This window comes from Lepidochelys kempii, chromosome 3 (genome assembly GCF_965140285.1).
Source record: "Lepidochelys kempii isolate rLepKem1 chromosome 3, rLepKem1.hap1, whole genome shotgun sequence".
In the NCBI taxonomy this organism is placed as follows: domain Eukaryota; kingdom Metazoa; phylum Chordata; order Testudines; family Cheloniidae; genus Lepidochelys; species Lepidochelys kempii.
This window is the reverse complement of record NC_136382.1, coordinates 72,505,976-72,523,695: the sequence shown is the minus strand read 5'-3', so window position 1 is coordinate 72,523,695 and position 17,720 is coordinate 72,505,976. Positions and strand designations below refer to the sequence as shown.

The following is a 17,720-nucleotide window of genomic DNA, read 5'->3' as shown; positions in this document are numbered from 1 at the left end:
TTTGTATAAAAAAAGTTTAAGATTATCTGTAAAGCAAGATATGTGTATTCTGCATGTCACAGATCAAAGTGTATGAATCATTATACATTGGTTTGTAGAGATACAAGTCCCCAGGGGAGTATTATAAATCTACACGATGTCCCTCAAATTATCATTTTGTCTTTTGATTTGTTGGATTTATTTGAAAGATGGTTTAAATCAATTACAGCCAGCGGATCTAAAGAGGTTCATGTGCACTATTTATTCCAATAAGTATATAATAAGGGGTTATTGTGCTCCTGAATTGTACTCTTGAGTTCAAACAGAAGTATGTAGTGAGCTGGTTGAAAAACTGGATATATTGGTATTTTTATCAAAATTTAGATAGGAAAAAAAGAAACAAAATATTTGTGAAAGTATGCAGACATCTGTGAAGTAGAGCTACAACCGTCCTGCTTTTATCAGACCACACACTGTTTGAGGGATCTTTCACCACAGATAGAGCATTAGACAGGGATGTCTGTTCTTAGATGGGGATATACACACTTGAAGACTTCAGTATCAAAGAAAGATTTTGTGAGGAGCCTGTTTTAACCCTTCTTACACACGATTCCACTGTGTGTGGAGAGAAAGGGGGGGATGAACTGGGATCAGAATCAATTATTTAATATTCCAGGGATCTAAATGTAGTTTGGAATGAGTTACCTATCTCACAAGCATGCAAAGTGGAATATATTTGGTCTAGAATTAGCATTTCAAAATTATGGGCTTTGATAGGAAACTCTATCATCTGCCATAACTGTGGCAATCAAGGAGTGGTTAATGCAAATAACTACTCCATAATTGGCAGTTAGAAGTTTAAGTCTATCTCCATATATTCCTGTTATCCACTACAGGGGTAGTCCATTAGGCATCTCCATAACTTTTCAACCCTTTGACTTGTCAAAGCTTACCCAAATCATAGTTACCCATGACTACCTTTAATAACATCTCATCCTTATTTAGCACTTTTTATCAGTAGATCTGAAAGTGCTTTACAAAGCAGGTTAGTATCATTATCCCCATTTTACAGGTGGGGAAAGGGAAACCCAGAGAGTTGAAATGACTTGCTCAAGGTCTCCCAACAGGGCAGGGGTAGAGCCAGGAATAGAACACTAAACTGGGAGAAGAGGTAGATACGCTGGAGGGTAGGGAATAGGATACAGAGGGCCCTAGAGAAATTAGAGGATTGGGCCAAAAGAAATCTGATGAGGTTAAACAAGGACAAGTGCAGAATCCTGCCCTTAGGACGGAAGAATCCCATGCACCGCTACAGACTAGGGACCGAATGGCTAGACAGCAGTTCTGCGGAAAAGGACCTAGGGGTTACAGTGGACGAGAAGCTGGATATGAGTCAACAGTGTGCCCTTGTTGCCAAGAAGGCCAATGGCATTTTGGGCTGTATAAGTAGGGGCATTGCCAGCAGATCGAGGGACGTGATCGTTCCCCTCTATTCAACATTGGTGAGGCCTCATCTGGAGTACTGTGTCCAGTTTTGGGCCCCACACTACAAGAAGGATGTGGAAAAATTGGAAAGAGTCCAGCGGAGGGCAACAAAAATGATTAGGGAACTGGAACACATGACTTATGAGGAGAAGCTGAGGGAACTGGGATTGTTTAGTCTGCGGAAGAGAAGAATGAGGGGGGATTTGATAGCTGCTTTCAACTACCTGAAAGGGGGTTCCAAAGAGGATGGATCTAGACTGTTCTCAGTGGTAGCTGATGACAGAACAAGGAGTAATGGTCTCAAGTTGCAGTGGGGGAGGTTTAGGTTGGATATTAGGAAAAAACTTTTTCACTAGGAGGGTGGTGAAACACTGGAATGCATTACCTAGGGAGGTGGTGGAATCTCCTTCCTTAGATATTTTTAAGGTCAGGCTTGACAAAGCCCTGGCTGGGATGATTTAGTTGGGGATTGGTCCTGCTTTGAGCAGGGGGTTGGACTAGATGACCTCCTGAGGTCCCTTCCAACCCTGATATTCTATGAAACCAGGTTTCCTCAGTTCCAGAGCAGTGCTCCCAACATGAGGAGTCATTTCCTCTCTTTAAAAGTTATGCACTGTGCAACAGATATTTCATGTGAGTATTCCATTAAAGAGTGGACACGTATATAAATAATGAGATCTTCCACAGTTATATGAGATAGGAAGTTTGAAAAATATAGTTGTATCCTCATTGTTTGGGGAATAAACATTCTCCAAACTTAAGAGGGTTAGGAAGAAAGTTCCCTTATTGGCAGTTTATTCCATAACTGCCTACTGAGTGGTTTCTTGCACCTTCTTTTGAAGCAACTAGTACTGGCCACTGTAAGAAGCAGAGGAATCATGCTGATCGGCTCGCCTGCTGCCAAACAGAGCAAAGAATATGTGAGTTTTGTTTCCATGGGAATTCTGGAACAGGAACCTGATTTTGAGGTTATTTCAGTGGCCCCAGATCTGTGGAACTCACAGGGCCCTGACTCCAGCCATTCTTTTTTAGTTAACAATACAAAGTCTTAATCATATAACAATACCACCTCAGATGTATTTAATGAGCCAGTGCCACACTTTCTTGCTCTTATCCCTCCACTGCCTCCAAATGACTCACTTCCAGAATGTTTTTTTCGACAATGTTGCCTGACATCTGTTACTTGAGTCTAAAGTTCATGGGCCAGATCCTCAGTGGTGTAAATCAGCACAACTCCATTGACTTCAGTAGACCTCTGTTGATTTACCCTTTCTGAGCACGTGGCCCCCTCAATATATGGCAAGCAAGCTACATACATTTCAAAGAGAGGTTCCTCAAGTAGGGTGCTTATATCCTCAGTTTACATTAATGTGACATATATATTAACAATAGTAGAGTCACTGCGTAAAAAAATAGTGGAATAATGTGCAGATTTCTTGGAATGTAAGTCCTTTGAAGCAAGGATTGTGTTTTCTCTTGCATTTGGAAAGCACCTAGCACGGTGGGTGCATCTGGAAACAAATGATAAATAATAGTAACAATAATTATAGAGATGAAAATGATCAAGATGGGAGAAAAACGTGATGATTCAGAAATTGATGCACATAGGGCTCCTTTAGGTTGGATCCAGTCCTAGAAAATAGTTATTGTATGTTTTCAACTAAAACACCTCACTTCTAAAGTCCTGTTCCCCTTGGATACTCATTAACTCACCCAACATTTCTGATGAACTTAGGATAGATGCCTTTCTTTTAGACCAACATTATCGTAACATTTAATGTCTGTACAAAGTTTCAGATTACAGAAGAGGTAAACTATCTGTCTGTGATTTATGAGGGTTTATTTAACCTTTGCAGTTCCTTTCTACAGTATATTTTGAGTTAATCTTTAGCTCTTTGCTCTGTTTGTAGCCACAGCCGTTTCCAGTGAGCAGAATCCTGTCATTATCATAGCTGTGGTTGCTGTGGCAGGCACCATCATTCTGGTCTTCATGGTGTTCGGATTCATCATTGGACGAAGGTACTGTACATTGTGTAGCTGTTGGCATTTCTGGCCCCACTGTTGTAGATTCCTTGGAATTATACCAGCCTGTATCTTAGAATCTGTAAATGGAAACAAAAGTAATGTATAATCTAATATGGACAATTTAGATCTAAATGTCATTATAGGATGACAAATTAGCCCACTTACTTTACATTTGGAAGGACTCTGTTAGCTTAAGAAATGCTTTGTGTCTTATATTAGGTGTCTTCTAAATATTTGTAGCTTCTCTGATCTTTTTCCTTGAAGTGTGCTATTTCTGTTGAATTGTTCACACATGGAGAAGCTTGACATTTTACCTATTCAGCCATTCAAATAACACTTGCATTTGGGGACAAGAGCCAGAGAAGTAAATTTAAGAGCAGCATCATGTCAAAAATACCAGCCTTGTCACTCCTTCAGACTCTTTAATCTTTAGGCTATTTTGCTCATAGCATCACAGAAAGTTTATAATGAGGACTCCAATTTTGTTGTTTAAGCCTTTAGGACTCTTCCCAGCAATTATTAGATACAAAAGCCTTTTGATTGGAACTGTTCGTGTTTTGTTTTAAAACCTGTTATTGAAAGAATTACAGCTGGGATATTTTTAAATGCCTGCTGGAGTTAGGCTGCTAACTTCCAAAAATTCCAATCTAGTAGAACTTTAAATATAAGGCAGTAAATCATTATTTTCCTGTAAAACTGACTTGTTTTTATTTTATTTTTTTCAGGCACTGTGGGTATAGCAAAGCTGATCAAGAAGGGGATGAAGAACTTTACTTTCATTGTAAGTGTTTTGCTTCCCCTCCCACCCCTCAGGAATTCCCAAACCAATTATAAGACATTTGGACTGGCAGTATTGGAATATAGACAATACCAAAACCACATACCTATAAAGAAAGGGCTATAATAAATCTGAAATGCTGTGTAAACAGCAAGTGTGAAGTTAAAAACCATAAAAATATATGACCTACACAAAAAAGGAGACAGATTATCAACATTGTTCATGCCATGCATTTTATTTCTGTACATTTGTGCGACATACTGTTGTTCCCATTCTGAATTTTTCTTTTGAATAATTGTTTCACACCATCCTAATGATCCCCCTGGAGATGCTGTAAATTGATAGGTCCTTGGCCAAGTGTCTGTGTGAGCTTTCCCTCAGGCAAGCTTCAGATTAAGAAAGTAAGGGTCACTGTGTCACCCCAATAGTGAAACTGTTCTGGTCAAGAATTGTTTTCTGCTACTGTGAACTTTGCATCACCAACATTTGTAGATCATAATATTAATATAAAATAAAATGATGTGAGAAAAGGCTCATCTCTGTAATTCCCATCTCTGCATTGAGTTGCAAAAATAGCACTAAAAACTGCTCCAACTGAAATCAGTGGTGAAAGATTGGCCTAATACCTGTTCACCCAGTATTAAGGAATGCTGTCAAGACAACAAGAAGGGTAATAGATACTCAGTACATTTTGTTTCTTTGCCCATTTCTCATACTTGTCATTAGGCAGATTATTATAAGACTTATTAGAACTGTGCAAAAATAGTTTGACCATCTGTATCAGTTCAAACAGGTAACATAAAATCATGAAATACAGCATAATTGCTTTTCAGTAGCGCCTCCAGGAATCTTTTGACAATTTTTTTTCCATCGGAAAATGCCAGTTTATCAAAACCAAAACTTTTCATAGATGGTTCTAACAAATGTCTCAACTCAAAAAATCTGAAGAAGTTTTGAAATTGTCCAAATGTTTTGTTTCAGCATTTTCTAAACAAAAAATTCCAGTTTTGGAATTGACTTTTTATTTTAAAAACATAAGCTAATTGTAGTAGAAATAAATTCAAAAACTTTTAAAATGATCAGAATTGGAAGAAAATGTTACAACTGATGCAAACAGAATTTTTTATGATTATTATTTTCATTTCACAATTTCTTTTTTTAAGATTGTCCTTTTGTTACAATTTAGGACAGGATTTTTTTAAAAAAAAAAATCTCAAATTTTTTCACAGGACGCAAAAACCATTTCCTATCCAGCTCTAATTTTAAGTTGTGATACAAAATAATGTTCTGACTATGCCAGTATCCTCTCATACCTTATAATTTAAATATCAATAGAATACACTGTTGATTCTTACCATGCCACCAATTATCTTTATCACTTACTGTCACTGCAGCCATAGGTTAATTTTTACAAATGACTGCCAACAAAAATACATTTTTTAATCTTGTATTGCTTTGTGTTAAAGTTACGGTGTCAGTAGTTTATCAGGGTCTGGTATCTCATAGTGGATGAGGCAGTTACTAACCACAAACCTTACCTTCTAGTAAGGCTAACCAAAGACTGAGGTCAAAGTTGTGTCAAGATTTCTGTCTGACCTTTCTAGCCTGACAATATTTGGTCAGCCTGGACTCCCTGAGTTCTGGATGTGTCACTGCCTTAAGTCACTTCATTTATGTGCAGGGTGTATTAAATCAAATGGTGACATCATTACCGCCTTAGTCAGACAACCTATTGTATTGTAGATAAAAAGTGGAAAATAGAAATGGGAGAAGGATTAATTATCACATAGCCTGCACTCTAGCTTATTTTAAAAAACTGCATCAGAAATCTGATGCTATTTAACTGTAGCTAGATGGTTACAGATTTGAAAATTGCCTCTTTTCGTTTACAATATAGGCTTTATACATCTCCAAAAGATCCACTTCTTTTTTATCAGGGAGGAGAGAAATCAATTGCATTTTCTTTTATTTGCCTGTAAAGGCAAAAGAATATACCAGCTAAAGAATTCCTTTCCCCAATCTAAATTATGAATGAATAAATTAGAATCATTTTCAGATTCTAAGTTTCAGTGAAAATGTGAATAGGTTGATGAGGAAGCTAGTGCTTAATATTCAGCAGCTGGTCAGGAAATTCTTTCTTTCTTTCTTTCTTTCTTTCTTTCTTTCTTTCTTTCTTTCTTTCTTTCTTTCTTTCTTTCTTTCTTTCTTTCTTTCTTTCTTTCTTTCTTTCTTTCTTTCTTTCTAGAAATCTAGTTATCTAATATTCAATAACTAGAAAATATGTCAGAACAGTTAACATACACTGCCTTTATTAATACTGTAGCATGAAATATTAAAAAATAATTTTTTTACCAAGCTACTTTTTAATGTTTTTGATGGAAAGTTTGGTATTTAATTTGATTTGATGACTAAATCCCCAGTAAGATGAAACACAACACTGTGGTCACCAGCTATTTACAATTTGTTGTCCTTTTGTTCCTTTAGTATCCAGACAATTTTCTTATGTTCTAAGACACAGATTCAATTTTCACAGTAACTTGAAAGCAACCATTTAACTAGTTTTAGACCACTGCATTTAATGGAATGTCCAATCTTTTATTTCAGTCCTCCTCAACTTTCCATGGCCCCAAGTGCTACATTTAAAGATATAAGCACAATGGAGGAGTTTTGTCAAGCAATTCCAATTTACATTTTGTTTCCTCCTACCATTTCTTTTAACAATGTGTTCGAATCCACAGCAGCACTATTTCAGGTTGGTATGCCAAGATAGCTTTGGCCTGTCAAAATGTTTTATGACAGCTTGAATAAAGAACCATCAGAGCCCCATTTGAGATTCACAAGGTTACCTCCAATCCAGGCCCTTATCACAGACTCAAGAGGATGGCTCATTCTCCATCTGCCTGCCTGAAAGCACAATATAGGAGGTTAACCTATTGTTTTCTTCTTTCTTTCTCTGATCTTCTTGTTTCATTTAAATGACAAATAAATGTTTATCTGCTCAGAAACTTGGAATGTAATTAAGATTAGAAATAAATCTGTCAAAATACAGATTATAGCAAAAATTAACTTCTAGATGAAATCTTAAATTATTTCTACAGGAATTTGGTATATTCATTTGGCTCTTCAAACTTCCTATCTCTGGTTTTGCCTGTTTTCCATTATATGATTTCTTTTCCAATTATTTTATTTGAAACCTATTAACGCATACCACTAACTGAGCTATTATTAATTACATTTCAAAATATGCAATAGATTCACATCTAACTAAGAGGTTGCATGGCACTCTTAAGTTATCTGTTTTGTATTGACTTCTGATCCAATTCCTACATCTCAATAATTCAGCAATTCAGTATTGTTAAAATAAGAACATTCTTTCTTATTTTCATATAGAGAACAATTATTATATCTTTTTAAATATGCTGATTTGATTGCAGCCCATGATTGTAATAGTTGGGATCCAAACTTCTTCTATAACAATAATTTAGTTAACAGACTTTTAGTATGGACCCTCAAACTTATTTTGGCTTTACCACAAGTCCTGAACAAAGGGCAGCGTGTAGTTGTGTTGCCCCAGGAGCAAAGCAGAAACTGATTGTCCCTTGGTTACCTCTCTGCTCCAGGAAGGAAGCAGACTGCATCACCATATAACTGGTGCCCCCTACTTCCTCAGCTGAGATAGTTGGTGCATAAGGGGGTGAGGGGAGGAGCCAAGGTTCCACCCACTTCCTCCCTTGCTTGGGAAGGGAAGTATTTTTCCCATAGAATCTGCTCTCCTATCCTGTGTTTCGTCCATGGATGTGGGTAGCCCACAGAGAGTAAGGACGTTCCTTCTGTCCCCTTGCACACCAGCTCAGGAGCGTAGCCAGCCTTCTAATGTGGCCTATGAAATGATGGTTAGCTTCTGTAACCATAGCCTATAAACACTGTTAAATTCTGTTAAAGTATATTGAAAAAGGAGCGGGAGCTCTCATCTCCAATCCAGCAACAAGGGGTAGTTGTGGGAGAGTGCTGCTTACCCAGGCCAGGACAGGAGGTGGTGGTCCCCTCTACTTTTTTGGGGGGGAACTTTCCCTTCCTTCCTCCCAGTTCCCTCTTACTTTAATTCCTGATTACATTTTACCCATTGAAAACTATTTAATATTCATTACTTTTATGAAAGACTTCACACTTCCAGCCACAGATATAGTTGCTAATGACAAAGGATCATGCCCTTGTGTGAGGAAGCTTACAGATGATGCCTCAGACTAAAGTTGTCTCTTAAAGCTGCTCTGATTCCGGTGGCATGGAAGCAGGTTCACTGTTCCAAGGAGCATTCTGCATAATGAAATTCCTGGGCTGACTGCACAATAAGTGCTTTGCTTCATCACAGTCATGCTTTCTTACATCATTACAGTTAAATTTCCAGGCACCAAAACCTACATTGACCCTGAAACCTACGAGGACCCAAATAGAGCTGTCCATCAATTCGCCAAGGAGCTAGATGCCTCCTGTATTAAAATTGAGCGTGTGATTGGTGCAGGTAAGGCTGCTGTGGCTTCTGTATTCAACTGTTCCATTTAGCTGGGATCAAAGCTCATACATCATAATGACAGGCAAATAATTATCTCAAGTATAGAACTTTTTGCATTTACCAGAGCGGACAGAGCAATGAAGCTGCATTTGCTTATAAAATGTAAAAAATAATTATAGAAAAATAAAGAGGCTTGTGTGGGATTAAAAGCTTGTATGCTTCTAATTCCAGAGCCATTTAAAACAATTGCAAACAACATTTTTTTAAGTAATTTTTTTACCTGTTCATTGTCGGAGTAAAGAGGTTGGATGTTAGTGTAAATCCTGCTCGCTTTACTCACATAAGTAGTTCCCTTGACTTCCATGCATTCAGAAGGCAGGATACAGCCTGTAATGTATGGTCTAATGAGGTCTTTTTAATAGAACAGAATCCTCTTTTAAAACTTTTTGTTGCAACCATTCTACCTTTTTAAAAAATAAATAAATATATTTTATTAGTACAAAAAAGTTCTTGTTTTACCTCTCATGCTGGATTGTAATTGTACTGGCATTACATTGTTTTTCTTCCTCTTGAACTGTCTACCACCTACTTAAGTAGTGTGGTGTTCATACTCTAAGAAAGCAATTTCATTGTTTGCTTTAATGAGATATGTGACATTTTTATTGCACTAGTCGATGTAGTGAAATTAAGTTTCCATGGGTAGGAAAAATATCAAATACTTTGGATTCCTGGAAGAAACATTCCATTGCCTTCCTGTTCTTTTTATCATGTATTGTTAAAATACTTTATAAATCACCCTACTATGGTTTGTCAAGCACTGTATATTATGTGTAGCATTGCTATGTAAAAAAAAATCTACAAATATTAAGTTTTAGGCTATAAAAAGGAATGACAGCACTTAGAATTAGCTGATATTCCACTTTCAGAATCATGTTCCTTAGATACCCTTACACATGATGAATGTTACCTTACTTCAGGTGTAGCCCCACTGAAACTAATAGAACTTCTTACACAGAAAGCTGCTACTCAAAATGAGTAAAGGCATCCAAGTCAGGTTCTTAGACTGGGTCTACACTACCACTTTCTTCAGTGTAACTTATGTCACTCAGGGCTGTGAATAAGCTGCCCTCCCCTGCCACCCCCCAAGTGACGTAAGTTACACCGACCTAAGCACGAGTGTGGACAGCACTATGTCAGCAGGAGGGCTTCTCCTGCCAACATAGCTACTGTCCCTTGTGGATTTATGTGCATCTGCGCCGATGTGGCACTTCTAGTGTGGACTAGCCCTAAGTAAGTGGCATTTAGCATGATACTAGAACAGCAGTATTTCTTCCAATACAGCATTACTCTTCATGCTGCCCTTTTAAAATTCAAGATTGGTACAGTACAATCAGTAAACGTGGTCTTTGCTGGTGTGCTAATCCATTGTTTGAGATGAGAGACTACCACATCAACAGTTTAGAGTAAAAGGCTCTTGTGCTCCTCCTTTGATTAGGCTGAAATGCTATTTGTCAAGTCACTTTGAGCGAAATCTTGAAAAACCTCGCATGTAAACGAGGTGGAATTTAACACAGAAATCCAGTTCTGCTGTCACTTACAACAGGTTAAATCCAGAATAACTGTTGGCATCCCTGGAGTTACTCTGGATTTGCACACACATAAGCAAGAGGAGTTTGTTTTCAGTGTGTAAAATGGGCTTTCGGGAGCATGTAAATTAGAAGCAGCGTTGTGGTGCAAGTGTCATTTTTGCTGTTTTTAGCTATGGTCCAAATGAGTGGATGCGATTAGCTAGCAAGATTGAAAGGGAAGGTATACCTCTTACAGCAGGCTGACAGAGACACAAAGGAACTGCTATACTCCACAGCAAAAACGACTATAGAACGTCTGCTAGGGATATTCAGAAAAGCAGCATAGAATTCTGAGAGTGCCTCAATCATTTTGGTAGGATAGAATACTGAGCCTGTCTTGGATGAGTGCTCTGTGAGCATGTGTTTGTTGATTTTCACAAGGGTTATGGGATTTTTCTTGCTAACTTTGTCATTGCCATCCTGCTGATGCCACCTGTTATATGCAGGAGTTGGTGCCACTGTGGTGAGTCTTTGTTCTACACTATAGCCTTTTGTTTCTACCCAGTTCCCTGGTGACATGCTGAGCCAGTGGATGCTTGGCTGTGAGTATTACACACTCTGTGACATATCTTCTGGGGCCATCTATGGGCATGGCCTTGAATGCCTATGCCAGATGACCAACTTTAGCAGTCATTATGGTTGGACAAGCAGTGTTTGTGAAGTCGTTTGGACTTTGCCAGCCCATGCTGTTTTATTATATGTGCGTGTGTTCCTGTTGTGCTGACTGGTAGAGCTGTTTGGTACAAATATGCACTTTCATCATGTAATCAAACAGAACATTCTGGTTTTTATGAAACTTTCATTAGAAAGGTTTTGATGTTGGGGCATGGGAACGAAAATTTACCCATTTCATTGATTAATTAAATTAATATCTTCCATTTCATAAACTTCAGTGTGATTATTCTATTTTTGACAGTCCTTTACAGTCTGATTCTGACCTCATACCAGTATAAATTAGAAGTAACTCGAAAATAGGTGTGAGTTAAGAATCAGGGCTAAAAAAAGCAAGGAAATCCATCATCCTTTACAAAACTATTTTATTTTATTTTACATATTTATAGAAAATATTACTGATATTTTATAAAGACATAAATATCAGGGCAGGGGGAGGGGCTGACATAAAATGTTTGCTGTTTAGGCCCAATTCCTCAAAGAACTCAAAGCACGTACCTAACTTTAAGCTCTTGACTAGTTCAGTTAAAATCAATGTGACTATTCATGGGATTAAAGTTAGACATGTACTTAAGTGCCATGTTGAATGAGGGCCCCAGAGAGGACATTATATAAATGAAATGTCATTTGTAGTCAATCTGCTTTATTTTAGGAGAGTTTGGTGAAGTGTGCAGTGGGCGTCTGAAACTTCCAGGCAAGCGAGATGTTTCAGTAGCCATCAAAACCCTGAAAGTTGGCTATACAGAGAAACAAAGGAGAGATTTCCTGTGTGAAGCAAGCATCATGGGACAATTTGACCATCCCAATGTTGTTCATTTAGAAGGGGTGGTTACCAGAGGTAAGTAGTGGCTGGATGTTTCAGTCAGATAATAAGCTAACTGGCAGTAATTGCTATAATATGTCTACGGTCAGAGATTCAAATTAGAAATGAACTGCATACTCTTAATGGATTTTCTCCTGAGGCATAACTAACTAAAACAATACTCACTTTATGCTACAACCTGAGGAAAAAATTAAGATGCACACATGATTAAAAGATGGAGTACTTTGAAATACACTATTTTTCTACTTTCAATTAGCCTCAAAGACCATGCCGGAAGATAAGGTTTCTTATGTCTTTTCATATTATCTGAAGTGTCATTTTCTCAGAGTCCTCGTCACACAGCAGGAGTCAGGAGAACACGCTGACATTTTGATTTGTACAGTTTAATTTTGCGAATCATGACCATGCTCCATGCAGACATTTAAAGACTTAGAGCTCAGTAACAGTGCTGGAGGCTTCAAGAATGTTGGTCTCAACTATTCAGCCCTTTTATAGGAGCAACATGTGTTTTATCAGAAAAAGGCACTCAGTTCAGATTATGGTTTTTCAAACAAAATGTCCCTTCTTTTCCTTTAGGGAAACCAGTCATGATTGTAATAGAATACATGGAGAATGGGGCCCTAGATGCATTTCTTAGGGTGAGTACCTAAGGGAAATATCTACAGTAATTCAAAATATATTATGTATGTTACCAATTTAGCATAATAAAACATTTTCTCAGTCTGAAATGTGAACATGGCAAACACCAATAGATCTTTAAATTGTCCCAGCAAAATCAGATTAGAAATCAGAAGACCAGGCAGGATCAAACTGATACATTTCTTGGCATTTAAGTGATCCAATGTGGTACAGAAATCATGGTTTTGATTACCATCGTAGATTGAGGTTAATACCACGATACCTGAAGCCCTGTCATAATATTAACGCATTTGTTTAGAGGAATAATTTATTATTTTTAGCATGGTCGAAGTCCCTGCACAGGAATCCCTAAAGGAAGTACAGTAGTGCTTCAGAGAAGAATGAAGGGAAAAGAAAAACTACTTTGTGACAATTTAGCATTTGCTGAGTGAGTGCTCAGAACTGCCAAGCAATGTCTTCACCATTTTAGCATTCCACATGTACAAGCTATAAAATGTAGAACGACTTGCAAAATGGTAGAGAAAGCAGAAAGATAATGATGTTTCCTTGATAAATTCTGTGCTGTAAATAAATCATCAGTATTTAGGATAAACAGAGGCTTTGATCCCCAAAGTGTAATACAGTTTATTTTTTATATATATTGATCATTGTAAAAGGTGAAGAACATGGAAGTGAGTTACAAACAATGCTATATAAAGTAGTTTAAAAAAAAAAACCTATCATGTCACAGGTTAATTAGGCTTTTATAACTTTCAACAGGTTCCATTACTTTTAAGAGTTTAGCTATTCAGGCCTTTCTCAACCATGTGTCCTGCTTTGTGGCTAAAACCATACAGTTTTGTTTAAAATGGATTTTCTTTGCCCCGAGATGCATTGCCTTTGGGGTAAGAAGTGACTAGAGTGAAGAATGTTTGCAAACCTGATTTTCTTTTTCCCCCTCAAGTGCATTAACAAGTGTGCTGCTCCTGTCTTCCCTTCAGAAACATGATGGGCAATTTACAGTCATTCAGCTAGTGGGAATGTTGAGAGGAATTGCTGCCGGAATGAGATATTTGGCTGATATGGGATATGTACACAGGGACCTAGCAGCACGCAATATTCTTGTCAACAGCAACCTTGTTTGTAAAGTGTCAGACTTTGGCCTGTCCAGAGTTATAGAAGATGATCCAGAAGCTGTCTACACCACTACAGTAAGAAACACAGCCATTTGACAATATTTCTTAGGGGTCAGGAGATCTTATTACAAACCAAGCAATAGCCTCTTGAAGATATGGTTGAGGGAAATACATTAATGGCCAGAGAGGTGCTAAGTAGTCCAAGGGAATTACAAGTCGTCTTCAGAAACCTGGCTTTAAATAACTTTCAGTAAATGTCTAATAACATAATCCTCTAGTGAGGAGAATTCTTGGAAGGTTTTACTGGTTTTAGTGTCTCATTCATATCTTTATAATTTTCTGAATGAATGGATATGGAAGTTTGATTTATAAAACTGTTTATCTCCTCTTTGAGCTCAGTAAAAGTATTTACATGGAAATCCAGGGGTACTACTTTTTCAGAAGTGAGAATTAATCTCACCTGAAAGCTAACTAATGTAAGGCATGACTGAAACATTGCTGCTACTCCCATGTAAGGTGTAACAATTCCCCCCTGGATCTTCCCTTATTCCTAGTTGGGATCACTTTGCCATAGCTGTTCATAGGACACATCTTACTCCTCTGTTCTTTTGTCTAGCTAGCTCCACTTCCCATTCCTCCCTACCTTCAACCCTGCTCACTTATGGTGTAGATAATAGCTGCCTCATGGAGCTGATCCCTGATGCCTCACTGGAACAGCAATCCAGAGAGAACATGCAGGATGCTAGAGCTGACACTTATGCCACATTAATACTAATGACAATCTGGCCCTACATGATCAGACATGGATTTTGAAGGAGCCTTAAGAAATTTCAATGGGATTTGAATGCCTAATTCCCTGAGAGTCAGACTCATTTGAAACTCCTCTGAAAATTCCAACATCGATCAACGTTTGAGAATGGCATAATTTTGGTGCCAGGGTTAATGGAAATAATTGTAAAAATGCCACTAAGAAAAACACTATGGACATTTTATTTATAAGCAAATCTTTTTTTTTCAAATAGGGTGGGAAAATTCCAGTACGGTGGACAGCTCCAGAAGCCATCCAATATCGTAAATTTACATCAGCAAGTGACGTATGGAGTTATGGAATAGTTATGTGGGAAGTAATGTCTTATGGAGAGCGGCCTTACTGGGACATGTCAAATCAAGATGTAAGCTATACATTTGCTATATTTGTATGATTGCATACATGAGTACATATAAATAAATGTTCATATCAATTTTTTTCTTTCTACACACACAACTTGTTTTAACTCATAATAATTTTTGTAAAAATATTCTAGGATTTTTATATAGTGAAAAAATAAATATATGATTATCTAGCCAACAACATTATCATCTTCTTTGACACAAGTATGGATTTTAGGTTTATATCATGAGACTGAAACAGGATTGGGGCTCCAGAAATGATAAGACAGACAAGTATTTCTTATTTTATTACATTAAGCTTAGCAAGAATGACATGTTTTCATTCAAACACGAATTCTTAGTTTCTTGAACTCATAATTATGGTTAGTCGAGTGGAAAAAGTTGTCCAAAGTCCAAGTCAACAGTTAATGACATACTCTAGCAATTTCACTATATTTTAACAATATTCTTGTTTGTATAAGATGTGACCTAAAGCAGTAGGTTATCAGTAATAGCACAGAATAGTATTAATCTTGACTTTCTTACAAGGATATCTGTTCACACCGACTGTATACATAAACATATGCCAGAATGATTCTCATTCCGAGTTGTTCTTTTTTTTTTTTTTATTGAATGCTCGACATCAGAGTTATAAAAAAAAAAGCATATGAAAGTGTAAATGATGAGTCAGTTTGGCAGAGTGCAAAGTTGTTAATATTTGACAGGTCTCAGTGTCAAAGATTTCATGGACTGTCAAAATATTGGGCAAACAAGTCCTTGGGGCAAAGAAAAAGAAATATTTACATTCCCTAGATGCCCAGTAGAGTTTCATTTCTTTTGACACCTTCCTTCTGTACTCGAGTCAAACATAAAAGGGGTCTGACAGGAATATAAGATGCCTCAAAGGCAAAGCTTACCTATCTTTCAGGGAAGAGTAAAGAAAAACTTTAAAACTGAAAAAAAAATCCAGTATCTTCTTGCTGAATTTTTGATTTTTTTTTAATTTATTTCCTTGTATTGTAAACAGTTGAGGGAATCATGTAAATTATCCTTGTTCATAAAAACACTAATCTCAAATCCTTACAATGACAAAAGAAATGAAATGACAAGTTATATCCCAATTAGCATGTACATTAAGGATTTATAAATTCCTAGTAAAATAATTTCAAACACTGATGTGTATTGTGATATGCAGATGTGCCCTAAAATATGCACACACTGCGCACACGCACACCAACTAACCCTGGAGACTCACCCATGTGGCAACATTTTAAAAACTGCCTCTAATTACCCACAATGAATTACAGTTACAACGAACCACAGACAGAAATGACAACACTTAAAATGTGTCTTTACCAGATTTGCAGACGCTGTCAGCAGTTTGTTCACTTAAAAGCATCATTTGTGCCTACAATTGAGTGTGGATGCAGAATTACAGGCCATGCTGTTGTTCCTTTAAAAATATGCCTCATTGAGTTTTCTGAGTTTGAAGGTTGTTTTTTTTTATTCTCTACTATACTGTTTTATCCTATATTAACAGTTTTGGTGCCTTTGGATAGATTTGCGCGTAGCAACGCAATCATGACCGTCTAAGCACATTCCTGTACTCAGTGGATATATCCATACAGCGTTGAGAAGTACTAGCTGAGCATTCAACCCAAGAGCAATCCTGCAATTGCACAGCAGGATGGCTCAGGGTGAGTGGCACAGAACCCTGCTCACTGCCTTTCTGCAGGCACAGTGCCTATGCGTTCCTAACCCTCGCTGCCAAAACTAGTGAACAGTAGTCACTAACTAGCTCAACTACTGTGCATAACTCTACTCTGGTACCCATTAGAGCTTTGGTGTGTGCCCTGTACAGGGCTACTGGTCCCCATACTTACGTGGAAGGAGGAGTTCACTACACTCCCTTTTCTCCATATTTGTGTTCCTCATAGGGCAGGATGTAGCCATGCAAATGATGATTTTCCTTCAGTTACTCAACTGTTTTCTGTTGTGGCATTTTAAAAAAGGAGCGTCCCTGGCAGTGACCTGTTACAACAAACAAAGCATCACAGTACCCAATTAACACAGCTCTATCCCCAGAGCTGGTAGCTCCTTATCTTAAGCCTGGACTAGGCAGGTCCTCAGGCAGCCTGGAAATTTTGGAAGCACAAAGGTGTCTAAAAGAAACAATGGGCCAAGCACAGAAATTGAGGAACAGAGAATTGAGGCAAATGTAAATGATATGAATCTGTGCTATTAGCATGAATCCTTGCTGTATTCGATTAGCTATATTTGTTCCTATAAACTATATGATTATAGTTTATAGAAAAAATCCCTTCATTTTTATTTACTGCTTGTTATCTAGTTTAGAACTGTTTTTTTCCCTTTACATAATAGTAATATTTTAAAGCCACCAAAAATTTTAGCTATTAACTGTCAGTTTGGTTCTTTGAATCTTGAACATGCATAGACTATATTTTTAATCTTTTGGAAATCACCTTCTTCCTACTCCCACCATTCTGGCTATAGCCAAATCCGTTCTTTTTTGTTTCCCAATTTGATCCTTCAGACTTGTTTGCTCACACCAGATGTCAAAGACACTGGTTCTGCTGCATCCCTAAGGCCTTTCTAAAAATAATGTCATTATCATAGTCCCTTCCTATCTATCTTCTGGGATCTCTCCAGAACACAGTGAGCATGTAAAAATACTTGCTAATGTGCCTCTCATTTCATTTGCCACTTCCTCTAAAGCTTTTGAATGTATGTTGTCATTCCTAGGAATCTTGTCATTTTTAAATCCCTTTAACCTTTTAATGACTGTGGTGGTGTTGTCTGGATGCATTTTTATTATTCACTGATTGTCTCTACAAGTTTGACCTAAAACTGATATTTTTATAATGAGAGATACAAAAAACGATTTTGATGTGTGTTT

At 37.4% G+C, this 17,720-nt stretch overlaps 1 protein-coding gene across 4 annotated transcripts in view; it reads left to right on the top strand.

Moving 5' to 3' along the window:
* The window catches only part of EPHA7 (EPH receptor A7), a 170,101-nt gene that overhangs the window by 141,434 nt on the left and 10,947 nt on the right, over positions 1 to 17,720 (top strand). Inside the window, exons 8-15 of one of the 4 annotated variants that reach the window (XM_073336779.1) lie at positions 3,375 to 3,483; positions 4,215 to 4,270; positions 8,661 to 8,786; positions 11,730 to 11,915; positions 12,477 to 12,538; positions 13,520 to 13,729; positions 14,677 to 14,826; positions 16,344 to 16,496. In XM_073336779.1, the coding sequence (XP_073192880.1) occupies positions 3,375 to 3,483; positions 4,215 to 4,270; positions 8,661 to 8,786; positions 11,730 to 11,915; positions 12,477 to 12,538; positions 13,520 to 13,729; positions 14,677 to 14,826; positions 16,344 to 16,388 (944 nt within the window). In that variant the 3' untranslated portion in view covers positions 16,389 to 16,496. Of the gene's footprint in view, positions 1 to 3,374; positions 3,484 to 4,214; positions 4,271 to 8,660; positions 8,787 to 11,729; positions 11,916 to 12,476; positions 12,539 to 13,519; positions 13,730 to 14,676; positions 14,827 to 16,343; positions 16,497 to 17,720 lie in introns of those variants that run through there. The other 3 variants (XM_073336778.2, XM_073336777.2, XM_073336780.1) reach the window with 3 other exon arrangements.